The 18258-nt window shown below is 47.7% G+C and overlaps 1 protein-coding gene across 1 annotated transcript in view; it reads left to right on the top strand.

Annotated features, from left to right (window-relative positions):
* The first annotated feature begins 15071 nt into the window (after positions 1-15071).
* LOC126176486 (octopamine receptor beta-3R-like) overlaps positions 15072-18258 on the top strand; it is a 70900-nt gene continuing 67713 nt past the window's right edge. The window contains exons 1-2 of the mRNA XM_049923640.1: positions 15072-15740; positions 15789-15906. Of these exons, the coding sequence (XP_049779597.1) occupies positions 15090-15740; positions 15789-15906 (769 nt within the window). The 5' untranslated portion in view covers positions 15072-15089. The remainder of the gene's footprint in view (positions 15741-15788; positions 15907-18258) is intronic.

Here is an 18258-nt window from a genome sequence, read left to right as displayed (position 1 = left end):
ACAGGGTGAAGGGGGAATGGAAGTAGACATAAAGGAAGCACAAGGAAATAGAGGGAGAGGGGGGAGGAGGAAATGAAAGAGAAGGAGATGAACAGAGAGAGGTGTGAGGAAGTGATGAGTTGAGAGAGGAGGGAGGAAGAGAAGTCGGCCAGACGGAGAGGGGGGAGGAGGAAATGGAAGAGAAGGAGATGGACAGAGAGAGTGGTGAGGAAGTGATGAGTAGAGAGAGGAGGGAGGAAGAGAAGGCGGCCAGAGGGTGAGGGGGGAGGAGGAAATGGAAGAGAAGGAGATGGACAGAGAGAGGGGTGAGGAAGTGCTGAGTAGAGAGAGGAGGGACGAAGAGAAGGCGGCCAGAGGGAGAGGGGGGAGGAGGAAATGGACTAATAGAAGACTGGAATAAGTACACACCCAGGCAACGCCTGGTACTCAGTTACAAGTTTGTACGGGACGGTCATTGTGTTCCACTAACGCAGTATGTCTCGTCTGTGTATGAAGGAGCATCTTTTGTCATGTAATTCAAGATAACTCAGCAATGTAGAATAGATACAAGAGCAATTTCCATAGCCTGCTACGTCCTTTGACTTCAGTTGATTTATTCAGCCCTAATGCAAAGAGGCTTCGACAAAGTGCCATGAAAACTTGCAAAACCGTTCGACACCAATCGGAACAGTTTAAAACAATGAGGCTATTCATGAAGTCACGTGTACACGGTGACCATTATGAACATCCGTTAAGAGTTTCTGGCTTAAGGTGCGTTTACACGGGCAATATTCCACAGCAATTTGTCGCCACAATCAGCACTGCTGCGTTCATAAGTGTTCGGAACACTCTGCTGTGAATGCCGTAGCTAATTCGAGGATCAAACATAATCGTAGATAGGTTTTTAGTGAATTTCTATTCCATTTATTGCTAGTTGTCATCGCTGATGGTGGTGGTAAGTGATAAATTCTGCATAAGCAAGCGAGAGACAAAATTTGCAGGATATACGCTTTCTTAAAGCGGGAAGCATGCGCATGTTCGTACCGCAACTGTCACTTGGAATCGCAAACTCGATATGCGCGAACCGATATCGTTCGTGAATCCGTCTATAGTTGTCTTACTGCACTGGTGAATGTCGATAAAATATTAACATAAACATTAGAACGTTAATGAATCCTACCTTAAGGAATTTCTGGAGTTCTTGAAGTAAAGGATTGCAGACGGCTTGTACCGAGAGACATCCCAACGAGAAAGTGCACGTTAAAGAGGTATGACAGACTCTTGTGTGAAGCACCACTAGCCAAAAACTGAAGTGTGACTACCCGTCGGGTTTCAACAGGTATACAGTTTTCCATATTTGCGTAGATCACACCGAATCTCGGACGAACTGCTTTTATACGATATATTCCAAATAGCCTTCCAGAATTCTGGCAGAAGTGTATATCCAACAGAAGTACACGAGTTAAATTTTCAAAAGCAGTTCGCTTACTTAAAAAACATTTCCTCTACGAAGTATTATTTCCGTTGTCCTTGTTTTTTTTTCTCACTTTGTGGACTGGAAGTACAGGAAAGCTACACTGACGTTCTCCAGTTGCTTTCGTACATTTCCCTGTCATAGTGTGAGTCATGTAAACACTTCTGACTCAAAAATGTTTTGCCGCAAGCACGGCCGGGCGCCCGTGGCCGCTAGCGTCCCTATGCATGTGGGAGAAATTCTTGGTGCCGCAGTATTGCAGGACATGTTCGAGCTATACTGTGGCAGTATGAGATTTTTGGCCGTGTAAACGTACCTTTGGGATCGTTGTCCTATGATTTTGCATTAGTAACTCACATAGTAATATTTTCGGCCTATACCTAAGCGGATTGTTTGACAAATCTGGTAAATTTCCGTGTAAGTATGCAGCTTTTTTGCAGTGCCTTCATGATTCGTAAGCTTGATTATTCCACGGATAATAGAAGGAATTTCAATAATGTACAGCAAACACTTCATTGTTGATAGCTGTCTCAATTGGTCAGCGTTTCGACTTCGTTTTAAAATAGAGAAAACCGAGTTTCGTGCGTTTATTAAAAATTTTCATTGGAAGGGTTGGTCTGCCGCACAAATCAAAACAGAACTGGATGCAGTTCACGCGACCTCTGTACCATCATTGAAGAGCATTTATGTTATGTTATGTTAACCGGGGACCTAGAAACGACGGAGGGGCTCCGTCCCCGCCGCAGCCGCAGTGGTCCTCAACCCCACGACGACTACCGCAGTCCACTTCCACTTCACCCCTCCGCCGACCCACACCGAACCAAAGGTTATTGTGCGGTTCGGCCCGCGGCGGACCCCCCCCCCCCTCCCCCTCCCCAGGGAACGTCTCCCACCAGACGAGTGAGACGAGTGTAACCCCTATGTTTGCTTGGTACAGTAATGGTGGTGTACGAGTACGTGGAGAACTTGTTCGCGCAGCAATCGCCGACGTAGTGTAGCTGTAAGGGGAACCAGCCCGCATTTGCCGAGGCAGATGGAACACCGCCTAAAAACCATCCACAGACTGGCCGGCTCACCGGACCTCGACACAAATCCACCGGGCGGATTCGTGCCGGGGACCGGCGCTCCTTCCCGCCAGGAAAGCCGTGCGTTAGACCGCACGGTCAACCGGGCGGGCTGTGAAGAGCATTTACTTTTGGATTAATGAATTTAAACACGGGCGGACAAGCACCGAAGACGAAGCGCTTTCCGGCTGTCCATTTGAGGTCGCCACAAAGGAAACAAGTGACAGAATCGATGACGTGTGTAATGCAAGACTGCCGAATAAAAAAAGTCGTGACATTGCTGAGGCCGTAGGCATATCAACGAGCAAGTGCATGATACCCTGCACGGAGACTGGGCTATGAAAAAGCTGTGTGTGAGATGGGTACCGCTATTACTCACAGTCAACCAGAAGCGCATCCAGCACAGCATTAAAACAGAATGCCTGGCGATGTTCCAACGAAATGTGCAAGACATTTTGAGCCAATCTGTGGTTGTTGGTGGAAACTGAATCCGTTATTACGCTCCAGAGTCAAAACGGCACTCAGAACAATGGACAAAGCTAGTGAAAGTGCACCCAGAAGACAAAGACCATTTTGTCAGCTGGTTAGGTGGTGGTTACAGCTTTTTTGTGATTCCCAAGGAATAATCATCATAGGTTACTAGGAGAAAGGCAGAACCATAACTGGAACATATTATGATTTAGTGTTGGATCGACTGAATTCTGCGTTGGCTGAAAAAAAGACCAAGGCTGTCACGGAAAAAAGTGCTCTTTCACAAGGACGTTGCATTATCCCGCACATCAGCGACAACAATGGCGAAATTGAGTGAACAATGCTTCGAATTAGTTCCTCATTCACCCAATGTACCAGACGTAGCCTCAAGTGACTTCTGCCTGTCCCTTAACTTGTACTTTGTCTTGATGGGATGAAATACAGCGAACAAGTACTCGTATTCTGCAGAATTTGACAGAATCTATTTTTTTTTTTTTTTACGATGGTATGAACAAACTGCTGGAGGATCGCTGAAACTGGTGTATACCCATCAAAGGAGTCTACGTCGAGAAACCAGGTGACTTTCTCTACCTTTTTAGAGACATATCAAACCACTCTCATATTCACGCTTTTGTTCTGGTATGGAGCTATCGCGTCTCCGACTTTTTTATATGAAAACTGTTAAAGCTTGTAAAATGAAACAAAAGTTGTTAACGTTCCTCAGGTCTACATCTTTACTTCTCAACATATTCACATTGGAGGTGAACAAAATTACCTCAGTGAGAGACCACTTTGTTGATGCCGTCACTATAGAATGTTTGATTTCGTTGACGGAATTACAACCTCACCCCTCCTTCCAACGCCGGCCGGAGTGGCCGAGCGGTTAAAGGCGCTACAGTCTGGAACCGCACGACCGCTACGGTCGCAGGTTCGAATCCTGCCTCGGGCATGGATGTGTGTGATGTCTTTAGGTTAGTTAGGTTTAAGTAGTTCTAAGTTCTAGGGGACATATGACCACAGCAGTTGACTCCCATAGTGCTCAGAGCCATTTGAACCATTTTGAACCTCCTTCCAACGCTTCATCACTATCGAAGTGAAGTCCTCAAAGGCGTTCTTTATGTTCTGGGAACAGCTGAAAATCGGATGAGACCAAGTCGGGACTCCATGGGGCATGTTGGAATGACAGTGAACCCTAGGCGTCGGATTGTTACAGATGTCACAGCACTCGTGTGCGGTCTGGCATACCCATTCTGTAGGAGAGAGTGCGCAGTGTGGACTAACTCTTCCAGTCCGAAACTAGAATACAGTACACGCTGTTGCTCACGCACCGTCGTAATTACGTTTACTCACCGTCATGGTAAACCCTACAATTCGGAGCCCTCTAAAGGCAGTGAGCTGCAAATACAATGACGGAAAAAAAGATCGCGACAGCAGAAAATAATTAATGTGGAGTAACGAAATTTCAGGAACACATTTTTCTAGGTAACAAATGTAAGTGATTAACAGATTAATGCAAGCGTGAGACAAGTCACTGCAAATGTGAAATGCTGGTACATTAATATCCTCTGTTACGGCCAAAATGTTGAATACAAGAATGCAAGCGTGCGTGCATTGTATCGTAAAAGTGCTGGTCGTCAGTATGTGTGATTAAGTTCCATGCATGTTCCTCTTGATCGCTCACCACAAGGATGATAATGCCGTACGTGTTAATCCGCGTGGTCTTGGGCGCCTTGGCGCCTTTCCACGGTTCGCGCGGCTCCACCCCACCCCTCCCCATCGTCGGAGGTTCGAATCCTTCCTCCGGAATTGCTGTGTGTGTGTTGTCCTTAGCGTAAGTTAAAGTTAGATTAAGTAGTGTGTAAGCCTAGGAATCGATTACGTCACCAATTTGGGCCCGTAGGAACTTAGCACAAATTTACAAATACCCGGTGATCGAATACGCTAAGGCGACATGTACACATTCTGTGGGACAAGCTGCGTTACAACAGCGGTATGTGGGCGGGCGTTATCCTGTTGGGAAACACACCATGGAATGTTGGTAACGAGTGGCAGTACTATAGGTCTAATCACGACACAGACGTACAACTGTGCACTTATGGTACATGGGATAACCACGACAGTCCCCGTGCTGTCATACGACATAGCACCACATACCACAATATATGGAAGAAGCCTGGAGATACTGATAGGTTTCAGATAGATTATATAATCGTATGACATAGATTTAGGATCCAAGTTTTAAATTGTAAGGAGCAGATGTGGGCTCCGACCACAATCTATTGGCTATGAACTGTAGATTAAAACAGAATAAACTGCAAAAAGTGGGAATTTAAGGAGATGGGAACTGGATAAACTGACTAAACCAGAAGTTGTACAGAGTTACAGGGAGAGCATAAAGGGAACAAATGACAGAATGGTGGATAGAAATACAGTAGAAGAAGAATGGGTAGCTTTGAAGGATGAAATAGTGAAGGCAGCGAAGGGTCAAGTAGGTAAAAAGACGAGGGCTAGTTGAAATCCTTGGGTGACAGAAGAAATATTGAATTTAATTCATGAAAGGAGAAAATATAAAAATTCAGTAAATGAAGCAGGCAAAAAGGAATACAAACGTCTCAAAAATGAGATCGACAAGAAGTGCAAAATGGCTAAGCAGGCATGGACAGAGGACAAATGTAAGGATGTAGAGGCTTATCTCACTAGGGGTAAATTACATACTGCCTCCACGAAAATTAAAGAGACCTTTGGAGAAAAGAGAACCACTTGCATTAATATCAAGAGCTCAGATGTAAACCCAGTTCTAAGCAAAGAAGTGAAAGCAGGAAGGTGGAAGGAGTATATAGAGGGTCCATACAAGGGCGAGGTAATTGAGGGCAATATTATGGAAATAGAAGAGGATGTACATGAAGATGAAATGGGAGATATGATACTGCGTGAAGAGTTTGACAGAGCACTGAAAGGCCGGACGGCGTGGCCGAGCGATTCTAGGAGCTACAGTCTGGAACCGCGCGGCCGCTACGGTCGCAGGTTTGAATCCTGCCTCGGGCATGGGTGTGTGTGATGTTCTTAGGTTAGTTAGGTTTAAGTAGTTCTAAGTTCTAGGGGACTGATGACCTCAGTTTTAAGTCCCATAGTGCTCAGAGCCATTTGAACCATTTTTGAAGCACTGAAAGACCTAGCCGAAACAAGGGTCCGGGAGTACACAACATTCCATTAGAACTACTGACAGCCTTGGGAGCGCCAGTCCTGACAAAACTGTATGGTGAGCAAAACGTATGAGACAGGCGAAATACCCTCAGACTTCAAGAAGAATATAATAATTCCAATCCCAAAGAAAGCAGATGTTGACAGATGGGAAAATTACCAAACTATCAGTTTAATAAGTCACGGCTGGAAAATATTAACGCGAATTCTTTACAGACGAATGGAAAAACTGGTAGAAGCCTACCTCGGAGAAGATCAGTTTCTATTCCGTAGAAATGTTGGAACACGTGAGGCAATTCTGACCTTACGACTTATCTTAGAAGAAAGATTAAGGAAAGGCAAACCTACGTTTCTAGCATTTGTAGACTTAGAGAAAGCTTTCGCCAATGTTGACTGGAGCACTCTCTTTCAAATTCTGAAAATAGAAGGGGTAAAATACAGGAAGCGAAAGGCTATTTACAATTTGTACAGAAACCAGATGGCAGTTATAAGAGTCGAGGGACATGAAAGGGAAGCAGAAGTTGGGAAGGAAGTCAGACAGGGTTGTAGCCTATCCCCGATGTTATTCAATCTATATATTGAGCAAGCAGTGAAGGAAACAAAATAAAAATTCGGAGTAGGTACTAAAATCCATGGAGAAGAAATAAAAACTTTGAGGTTCGCCGATGACATTGTAATTCTGTCAGAGACAGCAAAGGACTTGGAAGAGCAATTGAACGGAATGGATAGTGTCTTGAAGGGAGGATATAAGATGAACATCAACAAAAGCAAACGAGGATAATGGAATGTAGTCGAATTAAGCCGAATGATGTTGAGGGTATTAGATTAGTAAATGAGACACTTAAAGTAGTAAAGGAGTTTTGCTATTTGGGGAGCAAAATAACTGATGATGGTCGAAGTAGAGAGAATATAAAATGTAGACTGCCAATGGCAAGGAAAGCGTTTCTGAAGAAGAGAAATTTGTTAACATCGAGTATAGATTTAAGTGTTAGGAAGTCGTTTCTGAAAGTATTTGTGTGGAGTGTAGCCATGTATGGAAGTGAAACGTGGACGATAAATAGTTTGGACTAGAAGAGAATCGAAGCTTTCGAAATGTGGTGCTACAGAAGAATTCTGAAGATTAGATGGGTAGATCACATAACTGATGAGGAGGTATTGAATAGAACTGGGGAGAAGAGGAGATTGTGGCACAACTTGACTAAAAGAAGGGATCGGTTGGCAGGACAAGTTCTGAGGCATCAAGGGATCACCAATTTACTATTGGAGGGCAGCGTGGAGGGTAAAAATCGTAGAGGGAGACGAAGAGATGAATACACTAAGCAGATTCAGAAGGATGTAGGCTGCAGTACGTACTGGGAGATGAAGCAGATTGCACAAGATAGAGTACCACGAAGAGCTGCATCAAACCAGTCTCAGGACTGAAGACCACAACAACAACAACAAAAACAACCACAATTCTAGCTGTAGATCCAGTGTGTCTAGCACGCAGACAGGTTGGGTGCAGGCCCTCAATTGGCCTACTTCTAACTACTTCTTGAGCCATCAGTGGCATCAAGGCAGAACCAGATTTCACGAGAAAATACAACCCACCTCCACCTTGCTCTCCAACGAGCTCTCGCTAGACGCCTCTGAAGTCTCCAATTGTGGTAGTTTCGGGTAAGTGAAATGCACGCTCGGAGCTGTCCTTGGAGTGACCGCTTTGTAACAGTTCGTTGTGCCACTGAGGTGCTAACTGCTGTTCAGATTGCTGCTGCAGATGCATTACGATACCCCTGAGCCATACGTCAAACACGTTGGTCTTTCATCTCGGTAGTGCCACGTGGTCGTCCGGAGCGCGATTTTAACGCTACCGAACACTCTTGTACCACCGCTGCCAGCAATCACGAACAGTGGCTACATTCCTGCGAAGTCTTTCTGGAGCATAGCAGAAGGGACATTCAACTTTTCGTAGCCCTATTACACGACCTCGTTCAAACTCAGTGAGGTGTTGATAATAGTCTTCCTCACTTTATCGGCATTCTCGACTAACGCCATCTCACCACAATGATTCTTAAAGGTAAAAAAAACCTGATTTTCTTCCTCATAGTGCGACTGTCGCGAATTCTGGATATACATCATCTTTCAGACGTAGGAACACACCTACCAACATTCATTAATGTCTCACATCTCCTTTTTGGTGTTGCAGTTTATTTTTGCTTCAGTGTATGTAGACATGCTGCGTAAAGTTGTACAACTGGAATCTGGTTACGCAGGACAGAGCGGATCAGGTTGCGGAAAGTGGCCTTGGTCAATTACTGTTAGTTACACAAGATCACACACAACTTTATTCCTTAAACCAATGCACAGTTTCCTCTTTAAAACAACAAAGATCAGTTCACGGCTGAGGACCTAACAAGGGAACCTCCCCATCGCACCCCCTACAGATTTAGTTATAAGTTGGCACAGTGGATAGGCCTTGAAAAACTGAACACAGATCAATCGAGAAAACAGGATGAAGTTGTGTGGAACTATGAAAAAAATAAGCAAAATATACAAACTGAGTAGTCCATGCACAAGATAGGCAACATCAATGATAATGTGAGCTCAGGAGCGCCGTGGTCCCGTGGTTAGTGTGAGCAGCTGCGGAAAGAGAGGTCCTTGGTTCAAGTCTTCCCTCGAGCGAAAAGTTTACTTTCTTTATTTTCACAAAGTTATGATCTGTTCGTTGGTTCATTGACGTCTCTGTTCACTGTAATAAGTTTAATGTCTGTGTTCTGAGACCGCACCACAAAACCGTGCGATTATTATTGAAGTCGCGAGCTATATTTGCTGGATTCATATTGCCCACGGAATACACCTCACGTATTTAATGCACTCTCGTCCAAAGTAGCGAGCAGTCAACTGCCAGCCAGGGAGCCTCGTTAGCAGGAATACTCTCTCTTCCGTGCGCTGTAGTCGAGTGACGTCGTGTGTTTCGATGTTTGTTTAGGTGTAGCGCCCCATACTACGGCGCAGTTACCTCGCATCGGACGGACAGATAATAATTATCTGAAAATAAAAAAATTAAACTTTTCACACGAGGCAGGACTTGAACCAAGGACCTCTCGTTCCGTAGCTGCTCACCCTAACCACGGGATCACGATGCTCCTCGGCCCACATTGTCCTTGATGTTGCCTATCTTTCGCATGGACTACTCAGTTTGTATATTTTGCTTATTTTCTTCAGTTCCACCCAACTTCTTCCTGTTTTCTCGATTGATCTGTGTTCAGTTTTTCAAGGCCTATCCACTGTGTCAACTTATAACTAAATCTGAGGGGGGTGCGATGGGGAGGTTCCCTTGTAAGTAACTTCTCCAGAATAAGTTTAAATGCTTGCTTTTAAAACACCAGGATTTAGAGTAACGGCTGAAGGCCTTCCTTAATTGAAATTAGAATATCTTCTGGCTAAAGGCCATATTAAGGAAAATGCAAGTTAATTCTTCGGCTGAAAGACAAAAAAAAAATTCTTTACATAATAAAAGAGAGACTTAAAGAATAATCCTTTACACGGTACTACAGAAAAACATTTTAAGAAAACCAGAAGTACCTTGTCGGCTGAATGCCCAAGCAGTTACTCAAGGATAATTAAAGACAACCTTAAGACAAACATGTACAGAACACGACTGAAGGCCGTTTCAGGAATTGAAAATTATTAAAGAGAAACCTTACAGACAGGGATATACATGTTAAAGCCACAGATTCTGAAACAAACTTGGCTGAAGGCTTAAATACAGAGCAACAAGAATTGTAAATGAAACATGGCTGAAGGCCTAATCTTAAAGTTGTTATGAAGTTCGGCTGAAGGCCATATACTAAACATAAAACAGACACTATTAATACATGGTTGAAGGCCTGGCACAGTACCTGCGACCAGATAAAATTATAACCACAAACAACAAACTGTGGTGTTCAGAAGTGTTCCAAGGGTCGGCCTGGGGAGAAAACTCTAACCACAGTTTAGGTGAGACAGGCAGCCAAACGTAACATAAACAATCGGGTTGCAGCACAACCTACGGACGGCTGATTCCTAATCAATTCCCTTCCACCCGACCAAGAGCGCGACAACCAAAGGTACCACCGAAGACGAGAATCGCAGCAGGATTATGTCTTAATAATTGGCACAGTCAAGGCAGAATAAACACTCAAAGAGAAAAAGAGAACAACACCAAGCTGTCGAACTACTCGCTGTGCCAGAAAGCATCATCACGGCGAGGAAAACACACTGCTGCAAAGCTACGCTAACGACCAGGGCCAGTGCCGGAATGTTAACGGCCACAAGGCAGGAGATACCGCTGGTGCACTTCACTAATACATTATAATTTCAAAGGTTAAACACCATACAGGAAGACGGCTGCAAAATTTTGCCGACTCCAACACACCATCACCTTGCTGCTTGCGCTGACAGCCCAGGATGCAACAACCAGCCATTAACGAAGAGATGTCACAACGGCTGAGCTTTCATGACAGGTTCACTGATTACTCAACTCCAGTATGCAGGTGCGGTGGGCAACGAACTGTAGTTCTCGCAGATAGTGCCACACAACTCCGACCGCGCGTGCCCCGGTCTCATTACACGCCACAGAGACTTCCTCGCTGCTCCGCTTAACCAAGAAACTGCCACACACACCATGACACGGAAATATACACTCCTGGAAATTGAAATAAGAACACCGTGAATTCATTGTCCCAGGAAGGGAAACTTTATTGACACATTCCTGGGGTCAGATACATCACATGATCACACTGACAGAACCACAGGCACATAGACACAGGCAACAGAGCATGCACAATGTCGGCACTAGTACAGTGTATATCCACCTTTTGCAGCAATGCAGGCTGCTATTCTCCCACGGAGACGATCGTAGAGATGCTGGATGTAGTCCTGTGGAACGGCTTGCCATGCCATTTCCACCTGGCGCCTCAGTTGGACCAGCGTTCGTGCTGGACGTGCAGACCGCGTGAGACGACGCTTCATCCAGTCCCAAACATGCTCAATGGGGGACAGATCCGGAGATCTTGCTGGCCAGGGTAGTTGACTTACACCTTCTAGAGCACGTTGGGTGGCACGGGATACATGCGGACGTGCATTGTCTTGTTGGAACAGCAAGTTCCCTTGCCGGTCTAGGAATGGTAGAACGATGGGTTCGATGACGGTTTGGATGTACCGTGCACTATTCAGTGTCCCCTCGACGATCACCAGTGGTGTACGGCCAGTGTAGGAGATCGCTCCCCACACCATGATGCCGGGTACGTCCACCCGGCCTCCCACATGCCCACTATACGCCCTCGCTCAAAGTCCGTCAACTGCACATACGGTTCACGTCCACGCTGTCGCGGCATGCTACCAGTGTTAAAGACTGCGATGGAGCTCCGTATGCCACGGCAAACTGGCTGACACTGACGGCGGCGGTGCACAAATGCTGCGCAGCTAGCGCCATTCGACGGCCAACACCGCGGTTCCTGGTGTGTCCGCTGTGCCGTGCGTGTGATCATTGCTTGTACAGCTCTCTCGCAGTGTCCGGAGCAAGTATGGTGGGTCTGACACACCGGTGTCAATGTGTTCTTTTTTCCATTTCCAGGAGTGTAATTGCCACACTAAAGAAGCTAACAGCAGTACTAGTATCGATGAACGCTGCTGCTGCCACTGACAGAGACAAGTGAGCAACTCGTTCAGATAGTAACTGAGGGAGGGATAAGACGCCACTCGATGGTGACAAAATGCCCAAATGGAAACACGGCATTGACGCGAGCCGACCTCGGCTCACAATGTCTTTTTTTCATCTAAAAAGGTATAAGAGTTTTCCAGCTAAAAATTTAGGAGGTATTACTTTTCAACACGCCCTCCTGTAATAAAATTAATTTTACAGCCAACGAAAACAATTCGTAATACAACAACGGTCTGGCCCTTTGCGTGAACATTCGTCAGTTGTTCAGCACTGGACGACAGCGATGGCTTCCAAGCGTTTCCGACACTTTTTTACAATCCCACACTATGAGATGCGATCCGATCATAGACAGCGCCTGGTCGCGTCTGACATGCTTGCTTAGCTTCAGCAGTACTTTAAGTTTACATCCTGTTAATCTTACGCGCCTTTTACAAGATCGACTTTCTTGTCTCAGTGGAGTACTGGAGACAACAACTCTACTGCGACGCCCTGGCGTTTGACTACTGTTATGTTCCTCGTCCGCCCCGAGTGGTCTTTTCGTTTATACGTCAGCGCTAAAATTCCGTGTGCTGTGGGAGCTGTCTGCTGTGCAATTTGGAACGTCAGTGGTGAAAATGACGTTATGAGGACGACCCTTTTCAACAAAAAATCGAATTATGGTAACAAAATATGGAACAAGTAATGATAATAGAGATTATTAATGACCAAAGCTAACTTCGTAATGGATATTCTTGTCAAAGGTCGTATGGTAAATTCTTGACATTCCTGAGAATTGAAAGAACAAAAAAAAAAAAAAAAAAATTGTCCTCCAAATATCATGTAAATTTATTTGGTAGAGAAGCTACATACTGCAAACACACGAAAGAATTATTAATTTCAATTTTAATAATGAACAGCCTCAGTTGCACCATTTACCTAGAAATTTACCTAGGTTTCAGTCGGGATAACCCAACCTTCTTCAGAATAACAGTATCTGTCGTTTGTCCATAGTGACCATCGACAAGCTAAAACTGTAAATCCATAAATTATCATCAGAATGTAAAACTTGTCTGGCTTTGCCTCGGCCCCCCCTTCGCGACCGCGATGCGGCAGCCACGAGTGCTGTACTGGAACTGAAAAACGTGATGTACCACGAAGGAATTATCGTTTCTCAGTTCGAAGCATGACTCATCCTTATCGCGGAAGACGTTTCTGCTCCTCAAGTCAGTTGGATTCCCGGCCGAAACCGTGTCTGGGGACACTGTATAGCGTGTCGTACGACCCGATAGCTGATAGAGACGGTCTGTGGTGCCATTTCTTTTAATAGCAGGGCCCCTTTGGTTGTCATCCACAACACTGTAACAACACACAGCGGTACGGTACGTCTACGATAAACTGCCGTCCGTTTTCTTGCCCTTCAAGGCAAACTATCCTGGGCAATATCTGCCTGCACACGGGGAGAGTTTCTGCTGCGTATTCGTGGTTGCCAAACCCTACCTGGACCAGCAAGGGCACCGATCTCTCCCCAGTTGCAGGCGTTTGGAGCATTATGGGCCAATCTGACCAACCAGGTCGGGACTTTGTGATAATTAGACAGAATATGGCGAGATATCCCTAAAAAGGACATATAACAACACTATCAATTAATGACGAGCCGAATAACTACTCTCGTAAGAGCCAAATGTGGATTAACGCGTTATTTTTGATTTTCTGAAGCTCTTTCTCTGGAATAAATGATCCAATTTTTTTGAAATTCCAGTCAGCTGTTTGTCAGTTCATGTACATGATAACTACAATATCTGTGTATAACCAGCAAAACTGAAATTCATTAGCATAAACGTAGTAAAATTTGCGGCGGCCATAATAGTAAAAACGAGCACTCACTCAGACAATCTGACCGCGATTCCTCTCTGTTTCAGATCCACCGCAGCGGACTCGATCTTCCGGATAGGCGACAGAAGGTGCCCTGCAAAACCGACGGCAAGTGGGGCATCGCGGTGAATGAGTAACGAAGCTGCCAGACAAGAGAGCAAATCAGGCGGACGCGAGAGCGGCTCGTAATTCGTCGGAAAATTAACGGAAGTGAACGCTACGCGCGGCGCCGGGCGGCGAAAATGAAATTACGGGGCAGAGACAGCGCGCCTCGGTGCGCGGGCCCCGTCCCCAAAGCTGCGACCGCCGCCCTCATACCTGCCCCCTACACCTGCTGCGGGACAGCCCGCTGAATGCGAGGTGACAGGGCGACAAAATGGTGAGCAGCGGAGAGACCGGCACGTCGGCCGTCGAAACGTCGCCAATGGGAAGCACACTAGAGGAGCTCTGTGGCGTCTTGGACAAGACGTAATGTAAACGAGACGAATACACGAGAAGTTTAAGAGTTGGCCGTGACAAAGAATGGCATTATACTGAAAATGGTAATGAAGCATAGAATCTCATGGGGAAAATGATGTGTCATACTGGCAAAGAAGCAAATTAGGCTGCAGTAAGTGTTAAATCATTTTCTTAAAGTGGGAGCGAGGGTTTCTTACGGGTGCTAAAATGGCTAAAATGTTCCGTAGCAGTATTTAGGGATTGCAGCAATAAAAGACTTTTCCAGAGCTATTATGGCGTACAAAAAATGGATAAAATTGTATTAATCGATAGCGTACGATCACTAAGCAACCAGTCTGGGACAATGAATCGATTGTCCTAGGTGATAGTGAAGGGAATCAGTAGCTAAGGGATAGGGAAAGCACGATATCGGCACGGTACTATATCTGCAGAGCTGAACGTTAGGTCAGATTAGCCCAGTTCCTAGCTGCATTAGCTGAGCTAGGGAAGCATTCGGAAGCGAGAGGCGGCCTGCCGTAGCCATAGACGCAGCTGCACACAGCCTGCAGCCGCCAGCCGGGCCCCAAGCCGAAGGCGCGGTCCCCGGGAGGCGGGGGGCGGCTAGCTGTCCGCAGTCGCGCTTCCAGACAGCACCAGCGGTGCCGGCGCGATGCTGAGCGGAATGGCCGCCCCCAGCGAGCCTCCCGTCTTCGCCGCGCCGCCCCCGGTGCGGCCGCCTCCGCCGCCCCCGCCGCCGCTGCCGCCCGGCAGACCCACGGCCGCGTGGGCCGCCGCCGCCGCCGCAGCTGCCGCCTCCGTCCCGGCAGCAGCTCCGCACAACGACTCCGCCGCCGCCGCCTCCTCGGCAGTGGCTTCGCCCTGGAGCCCCGAGGTGGCCCCCGCGCTGATCGCCGTCAAAGCGCTCATCATGGGCAGCATCATAGTGGCCGCGGTGCTCGGCAACGCGCTCGTCATCATCAGCGTTATCCGCCACCGCAAGCTGCGCATCATCACCAACTACTACGTCGTCTCGCTGGCGCTCGCCGACCTACTGGTCGCACTGTGCGCCATGACTTTCAACGCCAGCGTCGAGCTCACGGGCGGCACCTGGCTCTTCGGCTACTTCATGTGCGACGTGTGGAACTCGCTCGACGTCTACTTCTCGACGGCGTCGATCCTCCACCTGTGCTGCATCAGCGTGGACCGCTACTACGCCATCGTGCGCCCGCTCGAGTACCCGGTCACGATGACGCAGCGCACCGTCGGCCTGATGCTGGCCAACGTGTGGCTGCTGCCGGCGCTCATCTCCTTCACGCCCATCTTCCTCGGCTGGTACACCACCCCGGAGCACCAGGACTTCCGCCGGTCCAACCCGGACGTGTGCATCTTCGTGGTGAACCGCGCCTACGCCATAATCTCCTCCAGCGTGTCGTTCTGGGTGCCCGCGGTGGTGATGGTGACCATGTACTACCGCATCTACAAGGAGGCGGTGCGGCAGCGCAAGGCGTTGTCGCGCACCTCTAGCAACATCCTGCTGAACAGCATCCACGCGCACCGCACCAGCCACCGCAGCCGCGCCGCCGCCATCGCCGCCGCCGCCGCAGCCACGACGGACCCCGCTCAGCAGCAACAGCAGCAGCAGCACCTACTGCACCCCAGCGACGGAGACGTCCAGCCGCCCAGCAGCAGGCAGTCCTCTGCTGGCTCGCAGAAAGCGCTCGCACCTGCCGAGATCAACCTTAACGGTGAGTACCAGCCTCTGGCTGTATCCACCAGTTCACATCATGCTAATGTTAATACAAATGTATTAAAACGTATTAGTCCAGTCGTACACGTCGTCCGTATATACAGTGTGGTCAGAAAATGTCTGAAACACTTGTAGGGATGTTGCTGGGCAGGTTGTACTGAGATATGAATGTTACAAAAAAAATTCTATACGTTGCGCCGTTTCAGAGTTATTTAGCATTGAATTTAGCCAATCAGATCGTCGCGCGCGTAAATTCAAGTTTCAGCTAACGAGACAAAGCACTCGTTGGGCAACACCGCCCCGGGCAGGCCGCTTGAATGCGAGTGCGCGACGGCCCGATGGGCTAAATTCTATGCTAAATAAATCTGAAACGGAGCAACGTATCGAATTTCTTTCTTAACATTTATGTCTCAGTACAACCGGCCCTGTAACATCCCTACAAGTATCTCACACATATTCTGACCACCCTGTATATCGATGTGACTCTTACCGTCCCATTGATATGTTACTTCCTCAGTTTTGCTTTGGATCATAACCTGTTCAATGAACATGAAGATCGTACATCCAACTCCCACAACTTGTTTGAGTGCGGTACCAAGAAGTGCTTTTTATGCCTCACAGGTTGCCTCAAGGGCAATTATTGATAGTTACCACACTGTAAACAGATTTTTAGTGATTAATTTTACTTGATATTGTTGTTAAATACTGTACTTTCCATACATTTTAAGATGCGCTCATCCAACGATGGAGGCCCGTGTAAATTCAATGATGTTAAAATTTTTTTAAACTTCTCCCTGTTTTAGCTCATTAGCTCGAAGCTAGGATATGGTAGGAAACCAAGTGATGAATATGGTGCATAAAGAAAGAGAAGGGGACTGTAAAATGAAATCTGTTGAAGGATCATAATTTTATTGTACAACGTTCGTAACTGCTTCTACTTTTCTTAAATACACTCCTGGAAATTGAAATAGGAACACCGTGAATTCATTGTCCCAGGAAGGGGAAACTTTATTGACACATTCCTGGGGTCAGATACATCACATGATCACACTGACAGAACCACAGGCACATAGACACAGACAACAGAGCATGCACAATGTCGGCACTAGTACAGTGTATATCCACCTTTCGCAGCAATGCAGGCTGCTATTCTCCCATGGAGACGATCGTAGAGATGCTGGATGTAGTCCTGTGGAACGGCTTGCCATGCCATTTCCACCTGGCGCCTCAGTTGGACCAGCATTCGTGCTGGACGTGCAGACCGCGTGAGACGACGCTTCATCCAGTCCCAAACATGCTCAATGGGGGACAGATCCGGAGATCTTGCTGGCCAGGGTAGTTGACTTACACCTTCTAGAGCACGTTGGGTGGCACGGGATACATGCGGACGTGCATTGTCCTGTTGGAACAGCAAGTTCCCTTGCCGGTCTAGGAATGGTAGAACGATGGGTTCGATGACGGTTTGGATGTACCGTGCACTATTCAGTGTCCCCTCGACGATCACCAGTGGTGTACGGCCAGTGTAGGAGATCGCTCCCCACACCATGATGCCGGTGTTGGCCCTGTGTGCCTCGGTCGTATGCAGTCCTGATTGTGGCGCTCACCTGCACGGCGCCAAACACGCATACGACCATCATTGGCACCAAGGCAGAAGCGACTCTCATCGCTGAAGACGACACGTCTCCATTCGTCCCTCCATTCACGCCTGTCGCGACACCACTGGAGGCGGGCTGCACGATGTTGGGGCGTGAGCGGAAGACGGCCTAACGGTGTGCGGGAGCGTAGCCCAGCTTTATGGAGACGGTTGCGAATGGTCCTCGCCGATACCCCAGGAGCAACAGTGTCCCTAATTTGCTGGGAAGTGGCGGTGCGGTCCCCTACGGCACTGCGTAGGATCCTACGGTCTTGGCGTGCATCCGTGCGTCGCTGCGGTCCGGTCCCAGGTCGACGGGCACGTGCACCTTCCGCCGACCACTGGCGACAACATCGATGTACTGTGGAGACCTCACGCCCCACGTGTTGAGCAATTCGGCGGTACGTCCACCCGGCCTCCCGCATGCCCACTATACGCCCTCGCTCAAAGTCCGTCAACTGCACATACGGTTCACGTCCACGCTGTCGCGGCATGCTACCAGTGTTAAAGACTGCGATGGAGCTCCGTATGCCACGGCAAACTGGCTGACACTGACGGCGGCGGTGCACAAATGCTGCGCAGCTAGCGCCATTCGACGGCCAACACCGCGGTTCCTGGTGTGTCCGCTGTGCCGTGCGTGTGATCATTGCTTGTACAGCCCTCTCGCAGTGTCCGGAGCAAGTATGGTGGTTCTGACACACCGGTGTCAATGTGTTC

The sequence above is a fragment of the Schistocerca cancellata genome, chromosome 3 (assembly GCF_023864275.1).
Source record: "Schistocerca cancellata isolate TAMUIC-IGC-003103 chromosome 3, iqSchCanc2.1, whole genome shotgun sequence".
NCBI lineage: Eukaryota > Metazoa > Arthropoda > Insecta > Orthoptera > Acrididae > Schistocerca > Schistocerca cancellata.
This window is presented reverse-complemented; position numbering and strand designations above follow the sequence as displayed.